Source organism: Rhamphochromis sp. 'chilingali' (assembly GCF_963969265.1).
Source record: "Rhamphochromis sp. 'chilingali' genome assembly, chromosome: 4".
NCBI classification, from domain to species: domain Eukaryota; kingdom Metazoa; phylum Chordata; class Actinopteri; order Cichliformes; family Cichlidae; genus Rhamphochromis; species Rhamphochromis sp. 'chilingali'.
The window spans coordinates 4,037,377-4,053,030 of record NC_137948.1 but is presented as its reverse complement, the minus strand read 5'-3'; the positions used below and the strand labels follow the sequence as shown (position 1 = coordinate 4,053,030).

General features: G+C 39.4%; 1 protein-coding gene across 1 annotated transcript in view; it reads left to right on the top strand.

Annotated features, from left to right (window-relative positions):
- dnah6 (dynein, axonemal, heavy chain 6) overlaps window positions 1-14,532 on the top strand; it is a 52,903-nt gene extending 38,371 nt beyond the window's left edge. The window contains exons 62-83 of the mRNA XM_080881478.1: window positions 61-186; window positions 449-613; window positions 1,112-1,179; window positions 2,697-2,877; window positions 3,017-3,196; window positions 3,342-3,575; window positions 4,612-4,747; window positions 4,958-5,124; window positions 5,360-5,550; window positions 6,262-6,422; window positions 7,114-7,202; window positions 7,646-7,792; window positions 7,920-8,058; window positions 9,868-9,987; window positions 10,131-10,252; window positions 10,605-10,734; window positions 10,880-11,007; window positions 11,229-11,414; window positions 12,296-12,368; window positions 12,602-12,753; window positions 13,823-14,045; window positions 14,271-14,532. Of these exons, the coding sequence (XP_080737604.1) occupies window positions 61-186; window positions 449-613; window positions 1,112-1,179; window positions 2,697-2,877; window positions 3,017-3,196; window positions 3,342-3,575; window positions 4,612-4,747; window positions 4,958-5,124; window positions 5,360-5,550; window positions 6,262-6,422; window positions 7,114-7,202; window positions 7,646-7,792; window positions 7,920-8,058; window positions 9,868-9,987; window positions 10,131-10,252; window positions 10,605-10,734; window positions 10,880-11,007; window positions 11,229-11,414; window positions 12,296-12,368; window positions 12,602-12,753; window positions 13,823-14,045; window positions 14,271-14,374 (3,222 nt within the window). The 3' untranslated portion in view covers window positions 14,375-14,532. The remainder of the gene's footprint in view (window positions 1-60; window positions 187-448; window positions 614-1,111; window positions 1,180-2,696; window positions 2,878-3,016; window positions 3,197-3,341; window positions 3,576-4,611; window positions 4,748-4,957; window positions 5,125-5,359; window positions 5,551-6,261; window positions 6,423-7,113; window positions 7,203-7,645; window positions 7,793-7,919; window positions 8,059-9,867; window positions 9,988-10,130; window positions 10,253-10,604; window positions 10,735-10,879; window positions 11,008-11,228; window positions 11,415-12,295; window positions 12,369-12,601; window positions 12,754-13,822; window positions 14,046-14,270) is intronic.
- The last annotated feature ends 1,122 nt before the right edge of the window (window positions 14,533-15,654 follow it).

The following is a 15,654-nucleotide window of genomic DNA, read 5'->3' as shown; positions in this document are numbered from 1 at the left end:
TTTTTTTAAAGAAGTCATCTTCATCACATTAGGGATTAAGGATATTTCTTTCATTCTCAGGCCAACCGATGGATCCGCTCCAAGGAGGCTAAACATGGTCTAAAGGTGATCAAGCTAACGGACTCTGGCTTCCTTCGTACCCTAGAGAATGCCATAAGCATGGGTGTCCCTGTACTGCTAGAGGAGGTAGGATTGCACCACTCATGTGACAGTAAAACAGACTTAATCATAAAAAAGACAATTTGTGGTCAAATGTTGTATTGTAATTGTGTATTTTTTAAGGTGGGCTAACACTGGGCGACATTAAATAAGTTGAAGACCTTTATTGGACAGATTGTTATTAAATAGTGTTTTTAATTTTGCGTTGTCCCAGGATATCATTATAAAAGAGTTAAGAAAAGCATGTGTACTGTGAATGGCTCTGTTTGGGTATTTTGTGGGTGTATAGTTAAAGGAGACCCTGGATCCAGCACTGGAGCCCGTCTTGTTGAAGCAGACGTTTGTGGCTGGCGGCCGAACAATGATCCGACTGGGAGACTCAGATATTGACTATGACAAAAATTTTAGGTTCTATATGACCACAAAGATGGCCAACCCACATTACCTGCCAGAGGTAAAGGACAGCAGCACACCTACTCAAACCTACTTATACTATATGTGTACAAAAGAAGATACTGTAAAGAGACGCAGTCATATGTCAACCAGCAAAACCCTATAGCTGAACAGTCTAGGAGAATAATAATAATAATGGATTGCATTTATATAGCGCTTTCCTAGGCACCCAAAGCGCTTTACAATTCCACTATTCATTCACTCTCACATTCACACACTGATGGAGGCAGCTGCAGTTGTAGCCACAGCTGCCCTGGGGCAGAATGTGGCTACAGTCTGCCCCAGGGCATTTAGTGTGAGAATGGGCTCACACTAAATGCAGTCATGTACTGTCTCATTAGTTCAAGCCAACAGTGCATGCATACATCACAGACATTATAAAAGAGAGACATGGACTCCAAAGAATCCTGAATTAAAACCACAAAGACGATCATTGAGACCAGCAAAGTAGTTCAAGGTTTCATTGTGATTTAATGAGTTTCTGTTTCCACCTTTTAAGGTTTGCATCAAAGTTACAATTATCAACTTCACTGTCACTAAATCTGGCTTAGAAGACCAACTTCTCAGGTAAATACATGCACACACATGAAAAAAGCTATTGCATTTCAACTATGTAACAAGTAGAGATGGACCGATACCGATGGTCCGATACTGACCTAAATTACTGGATCGGATATCGGAGAGAAATAAAAAATGTAATCCGATCCGAAGTATCACAAAATCATCTCACAAACGCGCTACTTGGCGTAACCCAGCTCGGCGCATCGGAGCAGTATGTGTTACGTGATAGAGCAGCTGTTGTCTGCAGGAACTGTCGGCGGTCTGGTGGAGCATGTGGAGCCTCGCTACATGCTTCCAAACCGCGGCATGTTATCTCGGCGAAAACTATCCCAGAGAAGTAAAGCAAGTGCGTAAGTTCATCCCTGAATGTTTGCATAGTATTTCCACGTTAAGCTTAACAACTGATATATGGAGCCACAGCTGGACTGGCCATCGAAAGCGATTTGTCTCGTACTTAAGCTAGAATGGAAAAAAGACACAAAGCTAGAGTTATTCTGTTCTTGCTGCAAAGCTGATTCTTCTTCTCTCATTCCCCTTCCTGTTGCTACTTCAAACCTGAAACTGGTCAATGATCAGCTGGTCGGCTTTTCTGTCGCAAATCCTGCCTTTCTTGTTTGTTTATCGCCCACTTTGTGCCAGAGAGAGGAGACCAGTGGATAAACAACAGCAGCACGTTTAAGCTTAATTAGCTGTTGTTAGAATTTATTTAATATTACTTTCTAGTATCAGTTGATGTTTGCTGGAGCCACAGCTGTAAAAGCTGCTGGTCATGATGTCGGTTTGGATATGTGGTGAGAGGGAAACTTGTAGATGAAACCAGGAGATGTCCTTACTGAATGATCAGAGCTGAGCAGGTGATGGAGAAACAGGTTTACCTTTTAGGTGACATGAATGAGTTGAAGGGAAGTTATGAACTTATGCATTTGTTTTACAGGTGCATTAAATTAAAGTTGATTACGTCGATTAAGCATCAAGGTGGAGGGCGGGGGGTGGTTCTGGGAGATTTATGTTAGGAGTTGGCAACCCTATTAGTTAGGTTGTTTAATATTTCTGCTAAGGACTCTTTAAAATACCAGAATAGGAAGGATGGTGCGGGTTTAAATTTATTAGATTGATCAGTGTTGCTGAACTATAAAATATTTTGGGTGCAGTGTATTTTTTGCATACAAGTATAACAGAATAGTTTTAGTGTCTTGTTTTTTAAAACTTGAGTATGAACTTATATAAAATGCAGCAAGATATTTATTTAAAAAACAGTTTTGTTGATTAAAAAAAACGCTATATCGGATTCATATTGGTATCGGCAGATATCCAAATTTATGATATCGGAATCGGTATCGGACATAAAAAAGTGGTCTCGTTTATCTCTAGTAACAAGCATTTACAAAGCCATCTACATTTTAAAAAATGGATAGAAATACTGCACATAATTTTATGTATCCTAATTGTATGTATCCTTTCCCCCCTTTCTGATAATGACCTCTGGAATCTCTTGATTCAATCTTTTTTCAATCTGTTTTAAGTGATGTGGTGCGTCTTGAGAGTCCGCATCTTGAGGAACAGAGGAACGAGCTGATTGTGCGCATCAACGCTGACCGCAGCCAGCTGAAAGATATTGAAGACCGCATTCTTAAGCTTCTCTTTACCTCTAAGGGGAATATACTTGACAACGAGGAGCTAGTTCAGACTCTCCAGGAGTCAAAGGTAGGGATTAGGCTATATGGATATGGAGTTGTGGTTGTTGAATTTAACATTCCCTGCAATGACCTTTTTTTAACCTTTCCTGTTTTTCTGATGCTCATCCTGTTTATTTCCATGATTTTTTGCATCCTCTTGTCTCCAGGTGACTTCAGAGGCCATAAAGCACCGTCTGGAAGAGGCAGAAGCAACTGAGCTGATGATAAACTCTGCGAGGGAGCGCTACAGGCCTGTGGCCACTCGAGGATCTGTTTTGTACTTTGTCGTTGCCAGTCTGTCGGAGATCGATCCTATGTACCAGTTCTCACTCAAGTACTTTAAACACGTGAGGGAAAAAAGAGCTGGGCTTTACTCTCAAATTTACAAAGCTACTTGTACAGGAATGTTTAATGAAAATGTGTAAGTACCCATTTAAAGAAATTATTTTCTTTTTTTCTCTGTTTTTTGTTTATTTCTTCCTTCATCTTCAGCTCTTTAATTCCACCATCGAGACATCAGAGCAGAGTACTGTGCTAGAAGAGCGCCTTCAGATTCTCCTGAATCAAATCTTGCTAAACTCCTACATTAATGTGTCACGTGGACTCTTCGAGCAACACAAGCTTATCTACAGCTTTATGTTGTGCGTAGAAATCATGAGGCAGCGTGGCGAGATCTCTGATGGGGAATGGTGGTGCTTCCTAAAAGGAGCTTCTTCACTGAAAAAGGTGAGGTGGGAAATCCAGCCATAGAAGTTCAGCTTGATAAAAGCAATAATGAATAAAATAATTAACTAAAGAAAAAGATTTCCTATGATTGTGCTCATGTTTTTTTATAACCTCCTAGGACCTGGCGTCCAAATATGTGGACATCACATTTTGGGTTATTTAGACCAAAATACTCAATTTTGCTCTACAAGGGCCTTACGAGGACATTATACATTATACTGCTACTGTTCTATCGAAATTTTATATGAATATCCTCATACGTGGCTCTCATTTTTCTTAGAAACAAAAATTAGGTGAAAAAAAAATCTGGCAATTCTTTGTTTTGACATTTATCGGGTCCCAATCAGCCCAAATATCAAAGAGAAATAAAAAATGCATGCTGTGGAAGAGTTCGGGTCTTAGGAGGTTAAAGAAGTATATAGTGATGGTGTTAACCATGCCACTAGACTGGAGGCACTGATTGTTAGCAGTCACAGTCCTCATGCTAGTTCTGTTCTTCTTTCTCCTACACCTCTGTTTTAGGTCTCCCGTTTATTGCCTCTTAGCATTTACTGCTCAAAGGTTTGGAGTAACAGGGAAATGTATGTTTCTGACAAAAAGCAAGCTTTTTAAAAACCAAAATAAAATAATAGTAGTTTGATTGAATACGCTAAAAAGGAGTAATGATTAATCAAATCATTAAGTATAAGGGATTTTAATGAAATATTTACACAGGTGTATAGAAGCGAATTTTCAGACTCATCACCCAAATATCTGAAAGCTGTTAATCCGAGTAAACACTGAATGCATCTGACTAGTGGAGTGCCTGCAGGTGTAATCGTAGTTGGTGATTCAAACAAGAACTTTTTAGTGATCCCAAGTATTTCAGATTAAAGTGTCATTTTTACTTTTTAAAGCTGCTTGTCATAGAAACCATTTGTCATCATCCCCTCACTCTTTTATAATTCTAGTTAACTTTCTCTTTACTTACACCAGTCGATAACAATATGTCTACTAAATTTGTGGGCATAAACTTTTCTTTTTCTGCATCTTCCAGGAGTATCCAGAGCAACCAGATGTGCCATGGCTAAGTGATTTTTACTGGCAGACATGTTGTGAGCTGGAGGACACACTGCCTTGCTTCAAGGGCATCTCCAGAGAAATCACTAGAACCCATATCCATATTAAGCTAGGTACCCTATCCCCATTGTTATTGTTGTTGAGCTGATAAGGATCTGTATATGTCAGCATGTTACTTTTAAATATAAAACTAGAATGTTTGACCTACATACACTGTCATTTTTCATTTTTATAAAGAGATGTTCTAATCATTCTTATCATTTACTTACCAAACTATGTACAAATCCTATGTCTGATTCCATAGAATTCCTTTTCTCTTATAGGGCATTTTGAAGCATCTTTAAATCCAGAAAAATGGAAAGGCTATGTGTCAGAGTTTCCTTCTCTCGAGGAGTCCATAAAGGAGAAACGGGAGATGAAAGGCTACTGGAATGAGCGATTGGGATCTTTCCAGAAACTAGTTCTTATCAAGAGCTTCATGGAAGAGAAGGTGAGCCTGGATGAAGTCCGGGGAAAGATATTTACTGAGGTTTTTTTTTATTGTTTTCCAGGTGAAGAGGATCATTTTAAAAAAGTGTAACTTTTGTCAGTATTAAAGAAAGGATCTCAGTAAAAGAAATAAATGACATGGGTTTATAGCTCTCCGCGGAGCTTTCCCATCACCACCAAAGCTTGGTCAATTTTTCCCAGCTTTTCTGTGACTTATATCCTCTTTTTCCATCCAGGTGGTTTTTGCAGCAACTGAGTTTGTGATTGTCAACCTGGGGAAGGAGTTTGTGGAAAACCCTCCAGTTGACCTGGCTAATCTCTATAATGACATGTCCCCTACCACCCCATTGATCTTCATCCTCAGCACAGGTTCTGACCCAATGGGTGCCTTCCAGCGCTTTGCAAATGAGAGAGGGTGTCTTGACAGGTAAGGGAGAAAAAATGGTTAGAGGTCCCTCCAACATGGCTCGCAAAAATGTCTTTGTTTTGTTCACCAGGCTGTGACATCTGAGATATAGACATATATAGCTGGTTGGGTTTTTATTTTTATTTTTAATAGTCAGTAGCTTCTGTCTTCTGTAAGCCAAGTAGTGGGAGGTTTTTAGGATGATGCCATCAATTTGACTGCACCAAGCAATAATCTGCAACTTGCACTGGGACAGTTCAGCCATGTGGTTCTCTGCCAGAAAAGGGTGGATTGTCCTCTTCAGTTTGAGAATGAGTTGCTTCCTCAAATGAACAAGTTCAAGTTTAAGACTACAGATACAAGCAGTGGAAATGAGCTGTCTTATAAAGGGTGTCTAAGCTCAGTCTCAGACATAGGATGAGGAGTTTGGGAGGGGCTCAGAGTAGAGCCACTACTCATCCACATCCAGGAGGCCTTCTGGACACCTCTTACACGAAGGGCATGCCCAAAGGTCATGCTGGGTCATATCCAGAAGACATGTTCCCAAACCAGTATTTCACTTCGATATCTGCTTGGGGTATTGTATTGGGGTAGTGGCTGGGAAGAGGGAGGTCTGGGCACCTCTGTCTAAACTGTCTTTTGTCCCTGTGATCCTGGACTAGACAGGTTGTTGCAAATGAATGAATAAAGTTTATAAAGGCATCAAAATGGTGATTTTTCTGTGTTTTTCAGGGTCGAGGCTATCTCACTGGGGCAAGGCCAGGGACCTATAGCGGAGAAGATGATCCATTCAGCGCTGACGAGTGGCAACTGGGTCTTCTTGCAGAACTGCCATCTGGCAGTGTCTTGGATGTTAGCCATGGAGGAGCTCATTAAGACCTTCACTGAGTCTGGTACTATTTTTAAATTGAGCTCAAAAGTTTCTGTTTATTTCAGCCTTCTGTCCTAACATTTGTGACATATTTTTTATTAGTTAAGGCTTATGAGGGTTGTATGAAAAAATAGTATTAAATTAGAATAATTACAACATTTGCTTCAAACTGGGAAATCCCAGCGGTGGTAATTTTAGTGTTTATGGATGGGGATACCCAAGAAAGAGATGCTGGGCTGCAGTTTAGTTTCAGTTTAGTTACACTTTGTTTGTACTCAGTTGGAACCCATTTGACCTTCAAAAAAACTTACTTTAGTTCTTCATTGTGCAGACTCAACAATGCTTAAAGCATTCCTCAGAGGTTTTGGTCCACATTAACATGATAGTGTCACACAGTTGTTGCAGATTTGTTGATCGCATTATAGCCACTAGATAATGGGTACGCTGTGGTCATAAAGGGATGAACATTGTTAGCAGCAATGCTCAGGGACACATCTAAACAAGTTCCTTCATATTTCTAATGTCATTAGACATCATTTGTAATTTACACGTGCATTTCTAATCTCTGAGAAACAGAAATGAGTAAACTGTGATATTGTATGCTTTGGTTTTTCAAAGTTTTTGTATTATTGATAAAAAATACTGCAGGACCTTTTTAAGGCCTTTTCTTTTTTATGAATATGCAAATAATTTTCTCATCTGTTTCTCTGCAGACACATCAGTCCATGAGAACTTCCGTTTGTTTCTCAGTTCCATGCCGACCAAAGTATTTCCTGTTACAGTGCTCCAGAACTCCGTTAAGGTAGTCACACAGAGACCCAAACACTGTAATACTATATAATAAAGCTATGGATGATTAAAAATACTGTTTTTAAAAAAGAACTTGTCTATACTGGTGGATTGAACATGAGTGAAACATAAAAATGACTTTGGTAATTACCAGTACTGTTTATTTAGGGTATCTGTGGCATAAACGTTAGTTAAGCACTGCCTTCATAAATATGGGTCGAAATCTTTGATGTCAATTAAACGTACATTAACTACCAGCACTTGATTTATCGTCATCATGACCATGACCTGATCATTTGAAGAGTGAGTCACACGGTACACTGGTTACCTTGAAGAGTCGTTGGGATTGTATGTGCACTTGAAGACAGCCTGAACAACAAGGAGGAGATGCTAAACCAAAAGGTTGTCAGGATTGCTGGTAGTCTTCTCAGTAGGTCTCTGTGATGTCATTGCCAGGTGACTAACGAGCCTCCTAAAGGCCTGCGAGCCAACATGCGACGAGCCTTCACAGAGATCACCAGCAGTTTCTTTGAACGCCACATTTTGGGACGCCAGTGGAGGAAGATTGTCTTTGGAATCTGCTTTTTCCATGCAATCATCCAGGTTACATACACTCTTTCTCAGTATTTTACATGTAAAGTGCCTCATCATTATTACTTTGTTTTCTTGGATGTGTTTTACTTTGTGTGTGGTCGTACAGTACTTCTCTGCCTGTGTGTCTCGTGTTTAGGAGCGGAAGAAGTTTGGTCCCCTGGGCTGGAACATCCGCTACGAATTCAATGACAGCGACAGAGAATGTGCTCTGCTCAACCTCAACCTGTACTGCAAAGATGGCACCATCCCTTGGGATGCTCTGGTCTACATCACTGGTAGGAAGCAAATATCAACAGAAATGTTCTTGTATCTAAATTCAACAAGGTAATAAGTTAGGGACTGTTTGTGTAGCATCTTATTTCCCATATGTAATGCATGTCTTATTTGTATTTTGACATTTTATATTAATAGAAAGCCTTTTCACAAAACAAACATGATTGCATGTCCTTGAACCTAAACATGCAGCCGTTTCATAAAAATAAAAGTGTGGGAAGAATAATAGGACACTTTAAACCAGCGGTCAGCAACCTTAAACACCCAAACAACCATTTGGACCTGGTTTCTATGGAAAAGGAAACACTGGGAGCCGCAAATACTTTTTGACATCTAAAATGAAGATAACACCGTGTATATTGTTGTTTTTTTACCTTAATGCTTTGTATAAACAACTATAGTGTGTTGCTTATGAAATCCATGAAGTGCTATGGAGAAAATTACATTTTATTTATGTAATGAACACAATGTCAACCCTTAAAAAGTAATAACTAAAAAGAAAGTCAACCAGTTGAAGGTGTCTTTAAAATGAATTCAAAAGCTGAACTTAAATTATCCATGTAGCAAACAAAAACAATGAGCCGTCATCCTTGTATCGCCTTCTGGGCTTTCGGAGTGTAGCGGAGCCTTGACCAGAATTAAAAAATAATTGGAAAAAAAGCACCATGCTCCTAAAAAATTTAAAATAAATATTTTCAAAATATCTGCATAATATTTATTGTACCTGGTTAATGTGCTTCGCGGGGCGTGGCCCGCAGTGACGCTGCAGGAGAGGCAGACGTACCTGAGTGGCATCCGCAATCACGCCTCACCGGCTTACTCTCTCTGCTGTTGTGTTGTTGTTTGTGTCGGGCTGTGAGCTGGAAAGCTACAGCCGGCTGTGTGTGAAAAGTGGTCAATAAAGAGATGCTGAAGAGCATGTTCATGTAAACATCGTCGGGTCTGCCGTGATGTGTTTACAATCGGACTTCTGCTCCTGAACCTCTGCGCACAGCGTCTGCTGTACGATCGGGGCTGTACGAAGTCACTTCATCTTTACGCAGGACTGTAAGCTGTCGTCTGTGAGGCGTGAGCGGTGTTTGTTTTTAACATAGTTCATGGTGGAGAACAGCTGCTCACATACGTATGTGGATCCGGTAGGTCACTCTCGTCAGAAGTAAATACAAATGAATCTGCCCAGCCATCATTAAATGTTGTATTTTCTTCAGATATTTTTCTTTTCTTACATTTCTCCATACTTGGCCTACCTGGGGCTGAAAGTCTCGGTAAATGCATGTCGTTTCGGCGGGTATACCGGCTTCCGCAAGTGTGACGCTAATAAAATCTAACTTTATTTTTATTATTCAAGATCACAATAATCTTCCAATTTAGAACTACAAGTTTTAAAAAAGAACTAACTCAAATAAAATACACGTCAGTTAAATACTTATAATTTATCTTTCCAAACCATGCAGAGCCGCAATGTAAGGCTCCGGCTCCGGAGCAGTTTCCCCTAAGTTTTCTGTTCTGTAATAGATTTCTCTTTTTAGTGTTTCATCTTTAAATTGAATGACCTGGATCCAACTTCTTTCAAAATTATCTGTATAAGAACGGGAATTACACATATCTATGTAAATATACTATATGCATATTTTTTAGTTTAAAGTTGTTGCTGTTTTTTCCATAACTTTTTTATTTTTCTGATTCTGAGTGAGATTTTGATCAACTGAAACTAGAAGAGGGTCTGGTCTTTAAAAGCAATATCTCCTGCATTCATAAACAAAGAAAGCCATGAAATATCTCAAATCCTACTGTGTTTTTTTTCTCTTCAGGTGAGATCACGTATGGAGGGAGAGTGACGGATGCCTGGGACCAACGGTGCCTAAGGACAATCCTCAAAGGCTTTTTTTCTCCAGAAACTCTGCAGCCTGGCTACACCTACTCCCCCTCAGGTATTGTTCTTTCTGCCCTCTTTTGTATGTATATGTGTGTGTGTGTACATGTATGTGTGTGTATGTGTACATGTGTATGTACGGGCGTGTATGCACAGTGAACGCTATGCATATATCTCAATTAATGGTTTTCTCCCTGTAAGGTGTTTACTACGCTCCAGAGTCAGATGAACTCGAACAATATAAGAAGTATATTGAGAATCTTCCAATCATTGATGATCCTGAGGTCTTTGGTATGCATGAGAATGCCAACTTGGCTTTTCAGGTGAAGAACAATACTGTAACAATACCAGTACATTACAAGCAAATGTCTCTGTCTCTATTTTATACCAGACTGCCAGTTGTTCTCTTAAATATAAATGACTGTGCAATTTCTTATTTATACGTAGTTTTTCAAAATTTGTTAAATTTTTCACTTCACAGCAATTATAAGAAATGGCTTGTGGTCCTTTTAGTGATTTAAACTTATGTTTCTCATGCAGTTTATGAGCTTTGGGAGTGCTATGATAAAATATCAATACATGAGTGTGTGTGTGTGTGTGTGTGTGTGTGTGTGTGTGTGTGTGTGTGTGTGTGTGTGTGTGTGTGTGTGTGTGTGTGTGTGTTTGCCTCTGCAGCGTCAAGAAACTATAACTCTGATCAATACCATACTGGATGTTAATCCTCGTTCTTCAGCGCAACATGGAGCTAAGAGTAACGATGACATAGTCTGCGAGCTCGCCGAGCTGATTCTAGCCAAACTGCCCGGTACGCTGACCCCACATAGATTCACCTGCACATCGATCTCAGTTACTGCTGAGACTTTGCATTATTACACTCACTCTTTTTCCCCATGTTTTCATTGGTTTGTGTTGTCTTTTGTTTGTGAACTTGTCTTTCTTTTGGAGTGCAGAGCGACTGGACATGGATGAAGCAATTGGCACACTGTTTATCAAAGACACCAATGGGCACCTGAACTCCCTCACAACTGTTTTGGCCCAAGAAGCAGACCGATTCAACAACTTGCTTAAAGTTCTCAGGGTGACGTAAAAACCACACACATTTAATTGGTGGAGATCATCTCATGACCACTTCAGGAGTTGTTTTCTTTGGATTGTTGTTTATTTACTTGATCTTAGAGAAACATTCAAATAGAAAAAAACCTGAACAATCGAAAATATGCGTTCTGTTTAGTTTCAGAAATAACATTTTTCGGAATCTGTCATTACTGTGATGTGTTATTCTCACTTTCTTTTTCGTAGATGTCTCTTATCACTCTGCAAAAGGCAATAGCAGGTCTTGTTGTGATGTCAGAGGAAATGGACCGAATCTACACAAGCTTTCTGAACAACCAGGTCCCCACCCACTGGGCAAACTCTGCCTACCCTTCCCTCAAACCGCTGTCTTCTTGGGTCAGAGACTTGACTCTCAGAACGTCCTTTATCCAGGTTTGCATACAGATATTAACAAAAACACACATGTTTTCAAGTTCAGTCCAGAGGAATTATAGAAGTTTGTGTGAAATGTGTCTTTATAAAGCTAACATACATTGGATTAGAATAGAAGTCTTTTCTAGCTCAGGTCTGGGATATTCGCTGTGTTTTATTGGTTCGGGTGTGTGCATGTGTGCACGTGTGTGTGTCTGTGTGCATGCATATGTACGTTTGCATACATTTGATTTGTGTGTTATCTCATTAGTTTGGAAAACTGTAATAACACATGTACATTCTGAGTTCATCTTTCTGCCTCTCTGCACATCCTGGTTTAGTGTTTGGTCCATTTTCTCTGATTTAAGCTGCTCTTAAGTCTGGTCTGAACATGTATCGTACAGTCACTATAATTCACTTAAACAAGCACAAACAGGGTAAAGTCCTGTTAGTTTATACAGCAGTGGATAAACACTGAGTCACACTCCACATGCTGATTATCTTAGGAAACAAAATCCAATGTAAACTGATTCACTGGGTCACTTACAGCACAGGTGTTGAACTCCAGGCCTCGAGGGCCGGTGTCCTGCAGGTTTTAGATGTGTCCTTGATCCAACACAGCTGATTCAAATGGCTAAATTACCTCCTCAACATGTCTTGAAGTTCTCCAGATGCCTGCTAATGAACTAACTATTTGATTCAGGTGTGTTGACCCAGGGTGAGATCTAAAACCTGCAGGACACCGGCCCTCGAGGCCTGGAGTTTGACACCCCTGACTTACAGGATGCCTTTAATGCACTATATTGAATAAAAGACGGAGATACTGCATAAACAAAGATATCGTTATTTAAAGATACTTATATTTTAATTGCATCTCTTCTTCTCTTTTCCTCTCTTGCAAGACTTGGATCACACGTGGTCAGCCCAAATCACTTTGGATCTCAGGGTTCTTCTTCCCTCAAGGCTTTCTTACTGGTAACACACTGAAACATGCTCTGTTTTTTAATAATGCCAACAGTAAAGCACAGTTTTAGAGCTGAGCTTGAGGATTACAATGATCACTCTGACTACTATTTCAAGTATACAGTGTAAAAATAAATGAATGAAGTTTAAAAGAGAGCTATTAATTAAATTTGTGTTTATTGGTAGATTTTACTAAACAGCACAGTGACTTATTTCAATGCTCTTGTGTCTTTGATGGCCTGTAGGAGTGTTGCAGAATCATGCCCGGCGTTACAGTTTGCCTATTGACGAGCTTAATTTCCGCTTCAGCGTGGTGCCGGCGTACAGGGATGAGGAAGCAGTCTGTGAGGCTCTACGCACTCTTCCCATTGGTGCAAAACTGAACATGGATGAGGAGGTACTGTAAGAGGAGCAGTACTCTTAGTTATGCTTTCAGTAGTGCTTTAAAAAAAGGGCACAAATATTCTTTTCTCCAGCCCTTCAAATATTAGCAGTACTTTAAGATGCTATTTTTCTGGCTAATAGCAGGAGAGCTAATGTGGAAGAGCAGATCAACAATCTCAAGATGCAATCTAAAATATTACATCAGTTTGGTTTCTCTACAGTTAAAGTTTGTTGCTCCTTATATTTGTTCAACTTAACTTACTTAACTGCAGTTAATGTTTTTGTGTGCAATATTTTATTCAAAGTTCTTCTTACATTTTTACACAAAATCAGTTATGTTATCAATTGTGTTTGTGTTTGCATGATTTCAGTTAGAGTCCTTGGAAGCAAAACAAAACTAGCAGGCTGAAGATAAAACCTTTAATCATTAATATGACCACTAGCTTGTTTTGTTTTTGGGCAAGCATTTGAAATGGTCAATGTAAAATGTGAATTAGAAAGTTGTAGGAACCTGAGATCATGACCTATTTGATATATGTATTTAATTCTTGTATTAATTGATTAATGTTTTTGTGAAATTACTTTATCCTGAATCTCTAAATCTGATCTGGTGATCTCAAAGTTAGCACCACAGAGCAAATATATCCTAAATGATCTAATTAAATCTGTTGTCCATTATTTTTGATTGGACTACATACTGATTTCTTTAGTAAGGTTGTGTTATACTTGACTCCGGTGTGAATCTGGAGGGCAGTACAGCCTCCAGTATTGTTTTCTTTTTTAAAATACTGAGTTTATTTCCTGATGACATATCAGATTGATGCCCTCTTAAGCGTCATAAATAGTGAATATCAACCGCAGCAAACATCGTGTCAACTCTTCTTTAAATCTCTGTTCATGAAAATGAAATCCTTAAAGAATAAAAAGCTCTCGATACATCTGATAAAAGCAAAGCCACATGTTCTTTGTTTTATTTTCTGGCTTTGCAAGTCTTGTGTTTACTTTGTTTCAAGAGTTTGTCAGTAAAAAGTTAAAGTAAAATAAAAAGGTAATTCCTTTAATATGGTTACTTGTTAAAACAGTTACCAGAGCCGCAGGATGGTGTACTTGTTCACGGTATGTTCATGGATGCCTGTCGCTGGGATGATGTCGGCATGGTGATGGATGATGCGCTGCCTCGGGTTATGAACGCCATGCTGCCGGTGGTGCACTTTGAGCCACAGCAGAACTACGTCCCAGAGCCTGACCTCTACCACGCTCCTCTGTACAAGACCTCAGCCAGAGCTGGCACTCTGTCCACCACAGGTACACACCTGATGTATCCAAAGTCACTCACTGGAAACCTTTTTACATTTAAAGTCATGACACATTTTATACTATCATAAGGCCAAGAGCTAGTTTTTGGGCATCGCTGGGAGTTTTGGTGGGATACAGCGCACGTCCCTGTTACCAACATACAATGTCAAAAAAAGAAAGAAAAGGATGTTTGCTCAGATTGTTTCCTCACCCTTCATGTCTCTCTCCCTTCAGGTCACTCAACTAATTTTGTGGTGACAGTAATGCTTCCCTCCAAGCGACCCAGCGACTACTGGATATCCAAAGCCTCCGCACTCCTGTGCCAGTTGAATGATTAAATATTTATTCGAGGACAAAGCATTGAATTAAATTAAACTTGTGTAATAGCAACACAGACCGTAATTAAAATTTCACCCCAAACTGATGTTTCTGCGTCCTTCATCTCGTACATGTGTTTGACTACATTTATTTATATAACAAACTCTTTAGAAAGGAGACGTCCCAGTTTCACAGTGGAAGCACTACACTGCCTTACACTGCTTCATTTCATCTGCAAGTTAACAAGTCACAAGAAGCAGAGGTAGCCATCACCATCCAAGGCAGCACACGGTGAACAAGAGAGGCAAGGTGGAGTGGGTGGAGACGAGTGACAGAAGGATAACTGTAAAAGTGAAAGGTATTTTTTTTCTTAAGTTGATGACTTCGTGAAAACAAGAAAAGAAATGTTTTAGAAAAACTAAGAATTCTATTTTTTTATTTTTTTTTATTTTATTTAGGCATTTATTAGACAAATAAGACTAATATACCCAAATTTGAAGCAGGAAACTGGACTTCTCAGAGATTAGTCAAATATAATCAACAATTCTCTGGTGTCCTGGATTGTTGATTACCTGACAGGAAGACCACAATATGTGTGACCACAGTGTGTGTCTGACAAGGTAATCAGCAACACAGGGGCACCACAAGGGACTGTCCTCTCCCTCTTCACCCTTAACACCACAGACTTCAGCCACTGCACAGAGACCTGCCATCTTCAGAAGTTTTCTGATGACTCTGCGGTGGTTGGATGCTTTGTGATTATTCATAAAATATTAACAAAAAGACCTAAAAACTGTGAGAATCTGAATTTTAGCAAACAATATACAATTATTTATACCTATATTTCAACTTTTCTGAGTCAGGAGTCACAAAGTGGTGCACAAAGTTAACAAGTTCATAACATTTAAACTGTATATTTCTGTCAATACATAATTCAGTCAAAACTGAAGCCATGCACGTGATGTGTAGAAGGATTCCTCTCAAAAATTAATTCAAACTGCGTGGGCCCTCCTCGTTTTCTGACTCCTCCTTAGCCTTTATCATTTTCTACCATTCTGTGGAAACGACCAGTAGAAAAGATGAAGTTAGTCTGGCTCATCTGCACAGTGGCTGTTGGTAAGATCTAAACAAATACATTTCTACAAAATCATATCAAAAAAAGAAGCTGAGTGTGGGGAAAGAGTTGTCTTTTCAATTTGACTGTTTGAAGGCGTAATTCAGCATTTGGAGAAATGTCTTTACTGATTTTCTTTTTAAGAGTTGGATTAAAAGATTGAGAGGAATCTCATGTCTGTTTTTA